The following is a 16,232-nucleotide window of genomic DNA, read 5'->3' as shown; positions in this document are numbered from 1 at the left end:
TGTCCTGGTGAGGCAGTAGGTGGATGTTCCCCTCCCTCACCCTGGAGGACGGTCCAACACTTTCTTACTGTGACATTAATTTCAAATTATCCCATAGTTGTCGAAACTTACCTCACTTATGGCAAAGGAAAGATAAATAATGAGAAAACTTTGACGTTATGTCTGTAATATTTTATTTTTTGGGTCGTAGATGGTGGGGTATTAAACTTTTGTAGGGAAGTCGGTTTGTGGAAGAAAGTAGTCTCCATATAAGTCATGAACTTGTGGCAAGTGAGCTGTTGTGGGCATACATGAGAAGTAATGTATTTAGGGAGTTATGATGTGATTGTCGTACTTCAGGCAGCTGGAGGTGAGAGCAGGCGGGCTTGAGTCCCGCGCGCCAGTCGCTTCTGGGACGTGTTTAGGTCTGCACGTGCGACCATTCCCGTTGTGCCATAGTTCCACTGGCGCTCGCCAGTTCCCAGGTACAACCAGACCAATGTTGATGCGACAACAGGTTCTATCATTGCCTGCTGACTGGGTGAATTTAATCTTTGATGTTGTAATCTGTTGATTATTGCATCAACTCCAGTTCATGAAGTTGTCCTCCGGGATGGTCGAGGTAACGTGATGGATAGTGCCAGAAATAAAACCAGCGCCGCTATGACACTATAGCATCAGTAAAGGAAAGAGATAAGTACGAAAATATAGATAGCAAAGCCTTGCAGGAAAGTGAAAAAAAATCAGTCACTACAGTACAGATATGCAAATGGTAATCTGAAAATATGGATCAGTCATAACGCTGGGAAAAAAACAAATACGTGTTTCTTCCTTAAACAGCATCGTCTGGTCTGGTAATTAGTGGTCTTCTGGAAGTGCTGGAGGAGGGAAGCGGACGCAAAGTGATGCCTTGCAAATCCAGGTAACAAACTATCATGTGGATATTTTCTTGTGTTGTCGTGGGCAGAAATTCCCCTGATACTTACCAGCAAAGTCTCTACCCATACCTGGGACCTACAGAGGACGCAGGTATCTGTAACTTGACGATGTTGACTCGCAGATTTCGATCTAGATATAGTAATGGTATATTGTGTGTTTGATCATAAACGTAAGGCCCAGTGCACGATGATGACCCTTGGGTATGATGACGCGACCTTTGACATGACCCTTACGGTCAGGGTGAAGACCAGGCTGTTAAAAACCGAGGGGTCGTACCGCTGAGCCCAGTAAGGTTACTGCCTTGGTTTTGAATTTTACAATACTCAGCTCAAGAGATTTCGGATAATATCTTCACTTAAGCTCCTTAAATGATGGTGTTAGGAAAACTGAGGTAAGTCTGCCTGATGAGGTAAGTCTGCCTGATGAGGTAAGTCTGCCTGATGAGGTAAGTCTGCCTGATGATGAGGTAAGTCTGCCGGGAATATTTAAGACGGTAGATATCAGGTAGATATCAGGTAGATATCAGGTAGATCAGGTGACGCCACCTGAATCTTGCAGGGGAAGGTGTTCAGTGATTCTGTGGTGAGTCAGAACGAAGACCTGACCTTGCTGAAACAAAAGCAAGAATTAGCTTCCATGCTGACTGCAGAGGTACACAAAGCTGAACTGCAGTACTTCACGATGAAGACATGAAGCTCTAGGTGAAGGCCTGCTAGGATGGAACCGGCAAACTATGAGAGTGAAGATCTAAGATACTAAACTGAGGAGTCAATATACACTACCTTCCTAGGGCTCCTGATGATGTGCATGATGATGCCAAGACATGGGTAATGCGAGTATTAAGATATAAGGTCATACAATAGGTCTTATACATTGAATACATAAAATGTAAAACTGAGAATACAAAATGCCAATGATTACCAGACTCTACTTAACTTGAAGGACTTGAGACACTGGATGAGGAAGGTCTAGATGATCTGGAACATGAGTCCTTACGCATGACAGTGTAGGATGAAGGATATGACCTGTAGCGTACTGGAAGAGAGGGAGTCGAGGACATTAAGCCATGAGGTCAAAGGACGCTGGACATTGATCCTGTAGGATGCTAGTACTTGAATAATGTTGAGGCCCCAGCATGTGGTCACAGGCATTTGCGTATGGATATAAAGATTGCTAGACCTCCAATATGTGAGAGGTAAAGGAACTAGACGTAGAGTTCAGAATGCTAGGCTATGAGAGAGTAAGATTCTGGGAAGTCAGGATCCATATCACATGATTATGAGGGCTTAGGATAAGGGCAGCGAGGCTAGGCCGTAAGTCTATTGTGTACACTAGGAGGGACTACTTGGCTCGCTAGTAATCCATAATAGACAACTCATGATTTAGCGTCGTTTTTTTTCAATGTTTTCCCTCTACTAACCGATGTGTTGTTCATGGCTGTGGATTGTTAACGTCATGGGTGCATGACTGTAAGGGTCGTGTTCTGCTGAATGGATGAGTGGGTGAGGGTGATGGGTGAGTGTGAGAGACGGTGATGAATGAGTGGGAGAGGAGGTGATGGATGAATGGGAGAGAGGTGTGATGGATGAGTGGGAGAGAGGGTGATGGATGAGCGGGAGAGAGGGTGATGGGTGAGTGGGAGTAGGGATGTTGGATCAGTCTGCTAGAGTATGTCGTAGCCGACTGTGAAGTGGACTACAGGTGAGTGTGGCAGCGTATGCGGTTGACCGTTCTGTTGACAGTGATGGACTGGATATCTACGCCGATGGCTGAAGGCAATAACATATGGTTTTTAAAGTTGTCATTATAAGGTATTGATAACTGCTATGGTTCAGACCAGGAACTACTCTTACTGAGGTTCAGTGTTCTTTGAATCAAGAGAGACCATAGCCAAGCTCGGGATTTCTCAAGTGTTCACAATTGCTGCAACTATGGAATATAAGGAGCGTGTTAGCCTGCCAAAGCGTTCGAACAATAATGTATGTATATGTGTGGCTGAGTGTTGTATGATGGGGGTCTATGGTAATGATATCTAAATGTACATATACGAACCTTATGTACATATACGAACCTTATGTACATATACGAGCCTTATGTACATATACGAACCTTATGTACATATACGAGCCTTATGTACATATAAACTTAAGGAAAAAAATAATTTTTTTTCTTGGTTGTATTTGTGTTAGCAATTATGCAAGTCTGAACCTGCGAGGAGAGTGTTAGTACGCTGGTTATTTGATGCATGAGTGTTAGGAGGTTCGCTGAGTGTTAGGAGGTTCGCTGAGTGTTAGGAGGTTCGCTGAGTGTTAGGAGGTTCGCTGAGTGTTAGATGCGCTAAGCATTAGTTGTTCTGCATCAGGAGGTTCGCTGAGATAGATGTATCGACTGATACGTTCGCTGATTGCTAGGTGTACTGAGTGTTGGATGCGATCAGTATTAGTTGCCCTGAGTGTTAGGTAGTGTGCTGTTTCTTACAGCTTTCGCTGAGTAGGAGGTGAGCTGAGTGTCAGGAGGTGCACCGGGTGTGAGGAGGTGCGCCGGGTGTGAGGAGGTGCACCGGGTGTGAGGAGGTGCGCCGGGTGTGAGGAGGTGCGCCGGGTGTGAGGAGGTGCGCCGGGTGTGAGGAGGTGCACCGGGTGTGAGGAGGTGCGCCGGGTGTGAGGAGGTGCGCCGGGTGTGAGGAGGTGCGCCGGGTGTGAGGAGGTGCGCCGGGTGTGAGGAGGTGCGCCGGGTATCAGGAGGTGCGCCGGGTGGGAGGAGGTGCGCCGGGTGTGAGGAGGTGCGCCGGGTGTGAGGAGGTGCGCCGGGTGTGAGGAGGTGCGCCGGGTGTGAGGAGGTATCCCATCCACTGGATGCACGTGAGTGTACCATATTCCTTTTGGATGGATGAGGGGTTGTACCGCACATGGAAGTGAGGGTGAACACTGTTAGAATAGAAATTCATCCATGACAGTGTTAATGGAATGGATACAGAGCTGTAATGTTGGTGGATGGCTGTTCCCTACAGTGGTGAGGGGAGGAGGTTACAGTGACGGACGGGAGAGTGGATGTTCCCCACCACCAGCATCGTACATGTAAATGTGTACATAACTGATGACATATTTACTGACAGGTTCAATCTGATTACTACATAAAGATTAGGTTTCTCTAACAATTCAGAAAGAATGATTTACGAAATAAAATTTCGATCTGCTCTCTCACACAAACGATATTTAGCATACCCGTAAATTTCTTGACCTTTATTCAAGTAATTATCAAGATACGAATGTGAGAGAATGTTATTATGAGTCAATTTTGTTATGAGGTATGACGTATGTTGTGAGGAATGAAGGTGGTCCAGCAACCGACCTCACAACAAACATAGGAACTACGCAGGGACTTATACCATCTTGTGAGGAGGACCACTAACGAGGATTAGACTGTTATAGAGGAACCAGGGTTGTGTGTGGGGTAGCCAGATGCTGACCAGAGCACCTAGAGATGTGTGTGTAGTAGCCAGGTGCTGACCAGAGCCCCCAGGGTTGTGTGTGAGGTAGCCAGGTGCTGACCAGAGCACCGAGGGCTGTGTATACGGCAGGTAGGTGCTGATCAGAACACTTAGGGCTGTGTGTAGGGTGGCCTGGCAGGGGCCACAGCACCTAGGCAGATGTAGGGTGGCCTGGCAGGGGCCACAGCACCTAGGCAGATGTAGGGTGGCCTGGCAGGGGCCGTACAAGATGGATATAATGATGATGTTTCAGTGGACATGATCCTTTTAGAGGACTATAAATGGAAAGTTTGGGCTGTGAGCTGGCTGTTAGTGACTGGGTTGTCATACCCTGTCTGCTGGCTCTCAGAACCTGTCAGTTTGCTGTTAACTCATGTCTGTTGGCTGTCAGTACCTGTCAGCCAGCTGTCAAAGCCTTTCAACTTGTGAGAGCGTGTCAGTTGGCTGTCAGTACCTGTGGCATAGACATTATATTAATAATTTCAAGCAGATTCTTGACACAGTCCAAGTTAAAGCCTGCATGTAGCCACCAGCATGTGGTATGTGTTATGTTATGCTATGTACTGCTATATCATGTTATGCTATGTACTGCTTATCATGTTATGTTATGCTATGTACTGCTATATTATGTTATGGTATGTTATGCTATGTACTGCTCTATCATGTTATGCTATGTACTGCTTATCATGTTTTGTTATGCTATGTGCTGCTATATCATGTTATGTTATGCTATGTACCACTATATCATGTTCGGCTATGCTATGTACTGCTATATCATATTATGTTATGCTATGCACTACTATAACTTGTTATGTTATGCTATGTACTCTATAGCTTGTTGTGCTATGTACTGCTATATCATATCATGTTATGTTATGTCCTGCTATATCATGTCATGTTATGTTATGCTATCTACTGCTATATCATGTTTTGTTCAGCTAGATTATATTGTGGTATTTAATATTACTATTGTTAGTTAATAAGGTGACTGAATGGTCCTTTATTGGGACATGACTTATATCTGGAAACATCTTCGGAATATATTCAGGAGTGTCCAGGGAATAGCTGGTAGCGTCCCGGTAATATGTTTGGGAATGTCCCGGGAATATATGGGAGTGTCTCGAGAATGTGTGGAAGCGCCCTGGGAATATCTCTGGAAGCGTTTCTGGAATATCTGGAAGCGTTCTGGGAATATGTCTGCGAGCATTCCCGGTAGAGCTGGAAATGTCTTTGAAATGTCTGGTAGCGTCATAAGAATAAGTCTGGTAGTGTTCTGGTAGTATGTCAGGAGAGTTCTGGGAATCCGTCTGGCAGTGTCCTGGTCTGGAACCAGCCACTATGGTTGGTTGTCTGTTATAAGATTCTGTATGTTCTTGCTATGTTTGTGTTGACATAAGAACATTCGTGATAAATAATGAAAAGTGTTTCGGTCGAAATAAAAGACGAAATGTAACTCTTATATATATATATATATATATATATATATATATATATATATATATATATATATATATATATATATATATATATATATATATATATATATATATATATATATATTGACTGCAATGATTTAAGAGAAGTGCTGGATTTCTACACGTATGTTCAAATGAGGATATATTGGAATACGAGTAAAGAAATATGTGGACACTTTGTGAGATGGTGCAGGAATCCTGCCATATAACCAAGTTATATCTCTTGAGAGATAGCTTATCGGTACAGGCAAAGAGTAGGATCATATAGTCTTCTCGTAGATATAGACTTATCAAGATGATATCAGAGATAACGTGATCCTCGAAACAGCATTGGTTGCCTGACAGAAGACCCAGGAGAGAAACTATTTTACTGAAATTGATCGTAAATTATATAGTATTGTACAAGTATCTACTTGATTTCCTCACTTTATGTTAGCAGATAGTGGAAGGTAATGTGTCACGACGCAAGTGCTTGGTATTGTCGTCATAAAGCAACACTGTTACCGTGACCAACTGAAATTTTCGTTCACATTATCATATTGATCTACCTCGAGTCTCACCGTTCGTATCCCAGCACCGCAGGTATGCTGATAGTGTCTACTTTTATCAATCTTAACACAACAGTTAATGTGTAACTGTGGCTCTGCACGGAACTCTGCTAAGGAATGACTTTGTATCATAATGAATCATGAGTTCATATACAACTTGTACCATTAATGATGAGACACATCCAAGAACATAATCACCCACTCACCGTCTTTAATGTGTCAACATCACATTTTCTTCACCAAGAATTTCAATAGTGACCGTGTCATAACCTTACATTTCTCAATCATTGTTCTAAGTATTTCTGTTAAATCAGTTTTTCAATAAATGTTCGAAGAGAAGTTGAAGGATGTTGGTCTGGTATTGTTGTTGATGAAGGAGTTGAGTATTGCCGACCACCAGGTATTACTTTAAACAATTGACCATTGATATTTCTTCTAAGTATTTTCTTTTCTACCTATAAACGACTTTCTTATCAATTTTCCACTTGATATTGATCCTGTTGCCTCCGGTGAAGATGAAGTACCTCATTCTATAATCATTTCTCAACTTTCTAATCAAAGATTATGACAAAATAACGTTTATAATAAGTTGAAATTATCTAGGAATTTCATAAAAACTCTTTCTGTCTTTTTATGGAAAAATCTTTTGTTTTAAATTTAGTTCCAGATATAACGAGTTGGTCAGAAGCTTTTATGTCTGTGCAGCGATCATTTATGATGGATGAAATTGCAAATGTAAAAGCAAATATGAAGAGAAAGGCCAGCTATCAAACGTGATACGTGACCATGCAACACTCATGCCACGATCCAAAAGTTCATCAAAAACTGATAACCTGGAACTTCCTTGTCCTGGCTACAATACTGATATAACTCAACACAACATTGATGACATCATACGAGACAATGATGGCATAGTTTGTTCATCCATCAGAGTAGTACTGAGAGTTCAGCAGTGATGTAGGATCAGCAGGTCAAAGACCGCACATTTTAGTGACAAAAACCGTTCTTGTTGCTGAACGGTGACGTTTACATAACCTCAACCATTTGGTAAGTTACTTACGTTTTTTCTCTCCATCATATGTCACTGAACTGTCAATAAATTACTGTTATTTATGTTAACAAATCACTGTCATTTATGTTAAGAAATAAGTCATTAATGTCAACAAATCACTGTCATTTATGCCAACAAATCACCGTCATTTATGTCAACAAATATCACTGTCATATATGAAATAATTTCTCTTTAACAGAACTGTCTCTGTTGTTGTCTTGATTCACAAAACCATTTGTGATAATTACTTCGGTTTGTAATAACACAGAAACTCTCAAAATTTACCATTTGAAATATCTATTTTATCATAAATTTCAAACTTTAGGTTTTTACTGATTTTTAGTTTGACTGAATAAATGTTTACAAACCTTAGAAAAATTTTCTCGCCTCAACTCAGCGATTGACATTATTTGTATCTCCGCATTTAAGTGTCCAGCCATTTCTCCTTAAGGTATCTGTGTGATTTTTTCCACTTGCTGTTGTGTGTTGTAATCTCTCATACTATCATAAACAGCCTCAACAACATTAAGTGGTATGTTGCTGTTGTCTGCCTTCCTGCGCATGATGCATTCATTTTCAGGGAAGGATGTTTCCTCAGGTATCGCCCTTACGTTTGTGTGGAAATTTATTTTACATTTCTTCACTAAGGCTGGGAGGGTGTCATTCCCCTTCACTAAGGCTGGGAGAGTGTCATTCCCCTTCACTAAGGCTGGGGGGGTGCCGTTCCCCTTCAGTGAGACTGGGAGGGGGTCATTCCACTTCATTGTATCGTGCCTGTTTACAGTTGTACATTGCCTCAGGAAAGGAATGAACTAAGAAACATATGATAGAGGAGACCACAGATGCTGCAGACTGTAAATGTCCTTTCTGGAGTGATGGTTACTATATGTAGTCAGTTATAACTACAAGGGATTGTAACGATGGCTATTCCAAGGGACGATATCGTTGGTTATTCCAGACAAACTGGTTAAGGTGTCTGTGTATAGCAAGGAACAAAACCCTTATGTTAAGCAGCAACAAAGCTAACCTTCCCATGGCCAGTGCATGACAACAGCATGCCTACCCCAACCTCCCCCCCCCATAGATAGTGCAAAAACAGATCATATATGTATATATATATATATATATATATATATATATATATATATATATATATATATATATATATATATATATATGTATATATATATATATATATATATATATATATATATATATATATATATATATATATATATAGATATATATATATATATATATATATATATATATATATATATATATATATATATATATATATATATATATATATATATATATATATATATATATATATATATATATATATATATATATATATATACATATATATATATATATATATATATATATATATATATATATATATATATATATATATATATGTATATATATCAATTTGCTAGAGATATTACCTTTCATATAATTATTGCCTGATCTCACTTCTAAGTTCTTTCACATATGTACATAGAAACAGTTTGTCGTGTTTGTGAATGATTGAGTTTTTGAGTGTATTGCACTCGGGAAAACTTATGACATGAGCTTCTCAAGTGATGTAAATGAGCAGGAAGGCAGAGTGGAAGTGCTTCTTTATTTTGAGTATATCAGAAGAATGATCATCGGTGGTGGATGGTGCAGGTCCGCAATATACTTCTTTCCTCGGGATTGATTAAAGAAAAATGTTTCAGGTGTTCCTGAAAATGAATCTGCACCATTGACAGGTTCGGAAAAATGGTTTCGTTTTTTCGTTGTTTTTTTATAATCGATTATTTCATGGAGACGGCAAGAGCTGCACAATGTGGGACGTAGGCCTAACCACATCACCGTCCTCACGAGTGAGATACACTTTTGTAATTGTCTCTTTATGATGACTGTAGGTTTGGTGACGTTTACACGAACTTAGGTAAACTAAGGTGACTGATCCACTGAGAGGAAGTACTGTAACCCTGTGAAATTGTTACTATCTTGAGCACGATGTTATGACCGTTCACCTCAGTGTTACGACCGCTGAGCACGATGTTATGACCGTTCACCTCAGTGTTACGACCACTGAGCACGATGTTATGACCGTTCACCTCAGTGTTACGACCACTGAGCACGATGTTATGACCGTTCACCTCAGTGTTACGACCGCTGAGCACGATGACACGACCCTTGACCACGTTGATGTGAGCCTATGTTTATGACCGCTTAGCCTTTGATTTAACAGTCGTAGTGTCGTGTTGTACGTAAGATCGTGCCATCATGGACTTATCTAATAAAGACGTGAAACTCCAATCCGATGATTAGCAACGGTGTGTTCTCAGTCACCAAGTATTGTGTTGCAGGTGCCTGGTGCTTGGCTTGGCTGAGGTGAAGTGCTGCTTGGTGCTCGCTCCTCTCTTTGCGTCTCTAGCCTGAAAACAAGAACGATTCGTATTTCCACATCCTGCTAGAAAATTGAACAGTGAGAAGGGGAAAGAAATCAAAGATATAGCGTGACGAACTGTGTAAAGAGTGCGTCAAAAGTTAGGAAAGATGTTAGATACAGTTTTGAGATTACCTTAGAAACCAAAATGTTGTAGTGAAGTACGGGTAACTTCAGAGGACCAGTGAGATGTGGGACGCTAAGGTGCACTAGAGCACCTGGCTGGAGAAGTGTTAGTGAGGATCCAGACGTGTGTGGTGAGGATGGTTGTGGGCAGGAGTCCCATGATGGTGACACTGTTCCTGGTGGTCCCTCGCATCACGGGTCTGAGGTCTCCACTCTGCTGGATCGTCTTCTTCGCCACCATCGTCGCAGCCTCGTTTGACTTCGGTAAGTCCCTGCGAGTGTGGTGCTTCTGATGCATGTACATATCACTTTGAGGACCATAGAACCTGTCTGTGTTTAAGTATATATATATATATATATATATATATATATATATATATATATATATATATATATATATATATATATATATATATATATATATATCCACATAGAAATTTAGAAACGTGTTTCCAATGATGTATAACCTGCTGAGATAGATAATGTTGTAAGTAGATGTATAATCTGCTGTGATAGATAATCTTATATTCATTATCTGATTATGACGATAAAGCCATGGACAACATCCTGTTTTATAAACTCCACATTCGTCAGTTCTTATGAGCCACAAGTGGGGATTCCAACAGGAGATAAAGAGGAAGAATCTCATAGTGGTATTCCGTATGTATGATAAGGTGAATAGTTTTTTGTTTTTTTTAGATTCGAACTGGAATCAAGCTTGGTTAAAACAGCAGTCAAGAATTTCAGATATTTTTACATGTGGAGAAACTGACATTATAACCTAGCCAGCTGACCTTACTCAACGTCGTCTGCTTCGTTATCTGTACAAGTGGCTTTTTGAAGGAAAGGGACAATGTTGTTATATTCTTCGTGGCAGTGTATATACTTCCTAGCGCTCTTAATGGAAAAATTTTTGCTCCTCTTCAATGTTTAGGCTGGCTGTCAGGCAGTGAAATAAGAGTAAAGGAAGATGATAAACACAAACCTAGATACTGTCAGAGAAATATTATCACATGTTGCATGTCATCTTCCATTAGTCATGAGAACGTATGTTGTATTTTGATGTTGCAACCAACCATACGTAAAGCCATTACAGGGAGCGTCACGTCATGACATTACAGGGAGCGTCATGTGATAACATTACAGTGAGTGTCACATTAAGTCTTGCTGCATAGCGACTGCTGGAAGCTCGCCACGTCATAAATAAGATTAGGTTGAGGTATAAACCCCAAGATACATCTTCACTGAGGAACGTGCTGTTATATGAGAGACATGTCACTATTATCTCCTCCCGTTACGCATTAACTGATTTCCCTCATGGTGTGGCATGGCGCAGAATCATGGCCCATTTCTCGCCCTCCCAGTGGTGAAGCCAGAGTTCGGAGAGAAGCCATCAGATCTGAACGTGACAACCTTCGCTGGCCAGACAGGAAGACTCCCCTGCACTGTCAAACATCTCGCTCGCAAGAGGGTAAGTCATCACACGTTTCCTACCTTCTGTTCTACTCTCTGTCACCGTCCTAACTTATGCCTCTGTTTCATGAATCTCTCTCTCTCTCTCTCTCTCTCTCTCTCTCTCTCTCTCTCTCTCTCTCTCTCTCTCTCTCTCTCTCTCTCTCTCTCTCTCTCTCTCTCTCTCTCTCTATATATATATATATATATATATATATGACAGAAGAGGCAGGTAACATAAGCTCACCTGCCACACATCAAGGTTACTTGACTGAAATATAAAGGATCTTTCTCCATTGCCCGCTAGATAACTTAGCGAGTGAACATAACAATGTTGTCTCTTCATTTATGAATCTGTTGTTATGGTATTCGTGGCATTCATGATAAAATGACATCATTGTTAAATAACGAAATTAGAGAAGAAAAATTTATTCTTTGAGAAGGATTATTCTTTACGTTTTATGCCATTGTTATGATCACTGTGTTCTGTGTTACTGGGTTCATGTGCTGCTGAACTCCGGTGTTACTGGATTCTTGTAATACTGGGCTCCTGTGTTACATGGTTCCTATGTTACAGATTTTCTGGGTTACTGAGCTCCTGTGTTACTGGGCTCATGTGTTACTGGGCTCATATGTTACTGGGCTCATGTGTTACTGGGCTCATCTGTTACTGGGCTCATGTGTTACTGGGCTCATGTGTTATTGGGCTCATGTGTCACTGGGCTCATGTGTTACTGGGCTCATGTGTTACTGGCCTCATGTGTTACTGGGCTCATGTGTCACTGGGCTAATCTGTTACTGGGCTCATCTGTTACTGGGCTCATGTACATGTTACTGGGCTCATGTGTTACTGGGCTCATGTGTCACTGGGCTCATCTGTTACTGGGCTCATGTGTTACTGGGCTCATGTGTTACTGGGCTCATGTGTCACTGGGCTCATCTGTTACTGGGCTCATGTGTTACTGGGCTCATGTGTTACTGGGCTCATCTGGTACTGGGCTCATGTGTGTTCACTGATCGTAAACGCTCCTATGTTAATGAGTGATTGTAGAAGCCGTCTTGACCGATGGATATGAGACCATTACTGGAACATGTTTTATAGAATATAAACATAAAATAAATAGAAAATAATTTTTAGTTTAGAGAAATTTTGTCTCTCATGACAAGTTATTGACACCGACGTATCCCATGACGGGATATTTTCATCAATTCGGGCTCTTCAAGAATAGATAAACAACATTGCCTTAAGGAGTGAGGATCGAGGGACACACTTCTGCGTCACATCCTTGAAGTTAGTGTGGAAAGTTGGTATCGTAAGAAGCAGTTTGCCTTCAGTGATGAATCCCACACGCCTCAAGATGAAAGTTCTAAATGTATTTTTGTTATTTTCTTTGGCTCTCAGAGTCCATGGCATTCCAACGGTCAGCAATGAGAAATAGAATGAATGTTGAGTCGAGGTACATGATCATGAACCACAGTATAGTAGACGCTGTATAATACTGAACTGAATGAAACTGTAATTGTCTTATTTCATGAAATCTTTAAAAAGACTGTGGTCAGTATGAAAATCTGTAAAGAAAATGGGGGCGAGGTTTAGATGACCACAAACACTGAAATAAGTAAGTCAACCCATTTCTTACCGTACTTGATTTTGGCTCCACCCATTTCCTCCTTCACTTATATGTCACTGCATCCATATGTTACTCCAGCCATTTCTTGCTCAACCAATTTCTTTACCCATTTCAGATCTCACTTATTTGTAACTTTATTCATTTTCTACTTCATTCACTTTCTAATTCTGACCATTCATTATTCCTGCAATTTCTTACGCTACCTATTTTAGAGAAGGGTTCTTTATCATTTGTTTACATACTGTTTCTATAACAGAATGGATGTAATCAATGTATATCTATCAAGATTGCCACGATGTGAGGCTTACAATCTTGATCGCCAGGTAAAGAAGGAACACCTGACTCAGAGCCCAGCAGAAGAACCAAATTAATTTGAGCTGGAGAAATCAGTGGTGCGTTTAGAGTCGTGGATGAATCACTCCTTCCTCGGAAGATTATGTTGTTAAAGACTAAACTGTCTCATAATTCAAGTCATGGGATTACAGACGAGATAGTTGTGGTGTTGATGATAATAATGATGATAACTGTTCGATTACATTAGTCATTTCAGAAGGAGGTTAGGTCTCAGCAGTACTCCATGACAGTTACTGTTCTTAAACGATTCTTCAGTTCTCAAGAACTCGAGACTAAATGTTGACTTGATAAGGGAATAAGTGTGCAACCGTTGATGGGTTCCACACACCATGTGTCACAGCCAGTGATTCAGCTGTGGAAGTCCAAGTTTCAGGTGACAGTATGTGAGTATCTAATCTGTATATTGTTATGTGATGAAAGTATTCTATGAATATTGTAATCAATTAGGCAGGTAATATTCGGCAAATAAAGTAATATCGATCAAGGTAACAAGAGTAGCTGACCTGGTAATATAAAAGGAAGGCGTCTCATCGATGGCATACGAGTTATACATGTCAGCTGCAGGAACACACCATGACGCTTGGGTAGTGTGGCCCGACCTTTGACCTGACTATCATGGATCAGGTCAGTGACCAAGCCATTATATCCGAGGGTCGAACACCCGTGCTCTATTGTTGACATTATATGATGCATCATGGCTGAATAGAATTGAGAAATGATCCTTTAACGTAATAGTTTTACTGATAGACTGTTGGAATCCAACACAGACTGACTGACGCTGGAGCATCATGATAAAGATCTGAAACCTTTGATATGTTGTTAATGAACGACGGCAGACAGGATCGGCCATGCCACTCATAACGACCCTTTGGCTACAGCTTGCTCAGTGTGTGTGTGTGTGTGTGTGTGTGTGTGTGTGTGTGTGTGTGTGTGTATCCCAGTCTATGGCACCTTTCAGTGGAACCAAATTAATCTCTTGTGTATCTTATCAGAATTTCCGACTGTATAGAGAAATTCATGAATGATATATGATACATATAATTTTTCCGTAACATATCGACCCAAGTTCTGCCTTCTCATATTTGATAATTATTTACGATAAAAGATACTGGAACAGTCATCTTAACCTCGTGGAGTTGGTTGATAAACGTGTACACCTGGAGTACACACACACACACACACACACACACACACACACACACGGAGGAGGAGGAGAGAAAGAAACTTTAGTTCCGTCAATGGGACGTATTTAAGGTGTTAATGGGACGTATTTAAGGTGTTAATGGGACGTATTTAAGGTGTTAATAGGACGTAATCAAGGTGTTGATGGGACATAGTCAAGGTGTTAATGGGACGTATTTAAGGTGTTAATGGGACGTATTTAAGGTGTTAATGGGACGTATTTAAGGTGTTAATAGGACGTAATCAAGGTGTTAATGGGACATAATCAAGGTGTTAATGGGACGTATTTAAGGTGTTAATGGGACGTATCTAAGGTGTTAATGACAAAATTTGAGTTAGGTTATAACTGTACTTTATGATACTGACAGGTGTCCTGGATCAGGGGTCGTGACCTTCAGGTGTTGTCCACTGGCCGAGAGACCTTTTCTACTGATCTACGGATCTCCGTTCTTCCCGGCACAGCAAAGTTCAAGACCAGAAGACCTCGACACATTACAACGCAGCCCTGCCATGACTGTGGCCCTCACCTGCCCCGCAACACCACAGGTGCAACAGCTAACGATGATCAGCGCCGTGGATGGGATCCCACACACTGCCTGTGTGTCGACACTTGGAAGAAACTTCAGTTTGTTCAAGATGTGCCTGGCAGTGGACGGAGCACGCGAGTGGTCATAAACAGTATTCCCAGCGACGGTCGTACTATGAATATCTATGAGTCGCACACTACTCGGGGTGAAGGCTTCATCAAGAGGCAAGCTCACGTTGATGACGGTATCCCCAGAAGAGTCTGGTCCAGAGATAAACAAGCGTCAGACAGAGGGAGACTTCGCACTCGCCGAGACTACGAGTTCAGACACAAGAATACGGACTACTCCCGCGCCAAGAAGTCATTAAGTACTCTGTCTAGGCTGTCGCAGTACACGAAACCATCACACTCAAAATATAATCAGACTCCAGGTAAACACTACGGAGACGGAGGAACGCACGCGTACACACAACACGACAGCCCTATCGCCATTTACTCACAAGGACCAACTTCCAACAGCATGGAAAACAAAGGCCTCCAGCCAGGCCCTAACTATATCGATGGCGTGTGGGAACCGGAAGATTACACCTTACAGATCAAGTTCACCAAACCTGAGGACGCTGGCACGTATATCTGTCAGATCAACACAGAACCTAAGGTATCACAGGTGATTCAGCTCAGCGTTGTGAGTAAGTATACAAATTTTATCTAACTTGTGCTATTACTTATAACGTTAGGTGTAATATCAGTCTCCACAGATTGATATAAAAACACTTATTCTCACCTGAGCCAGTCTCTTACCCTTTCCAGCTTATTGCCTGTATCCAGACTACTAGATTAATCATATTCTTGTAATTGTAGAACTTCTTTGTATCCTCAGTCGAGCAAGAGTCCTCCGAAAGATAGCATAAATATTAAATATTCCCTTCAGTACTGTGTGATGTCTCCACACCAGCACAGCATGTACGTACGCACCTCTCTCAATAGTTTATATCCTCTGCAGCCAACTGCTTGATCCCTTAACAGAGTAGGC

The 16,232-nt window shown here is 41.3% G+C and overlaps 1 protein-coding gene across 2 annotated transcripts in view; it reads left to right on the top strand.

The window, feature by feature from the left end:
- Positions 1-389: 389 nt before the first annotated feature.
- Positions 390-16,232, top strand: part of LOC139766085 (uncharacterized) — a 19,856-nt gene continuing 4,013 nt past the window's right edge. The window contains exons 1-4 of one of the 2 annotated variants that reach the window (XM_071694231.1): positions 390-464; positions 9,849-10,318; positions 11,419-11,525; positions 15,042-15,888. In XM_071694231.1, coding sequence (XP_071550332.1) covers positions 10,192-10,318; positions 11,419-11,525; positions 15,042-15,888 — 1,081 coding nt within the window. In that variant the 5' untranslated portion in view covers positions 390-464; positions 9,849-10,191. The other variant, XM_071694232.1, reaches the window with a different exon arrangement.

This window comes from Panulirus ornatus, chromosome 57 (assembly GCF_036320965.1).
Source record: "Panulirus ornatus isolate Po-2019 chromosome 57, ASM3632096v1, whole genome shotgun sequence".
NCBI classification, from domain to species: Eukaryota; Metazoa; Arthropoda; class Malacostraca; order Decapoda; family Palinuridae; genus Panulirus; species Panulirus ornatus.
This window is presented reverse-complemented; position numbering and strand designations above follow the sequence as displayed.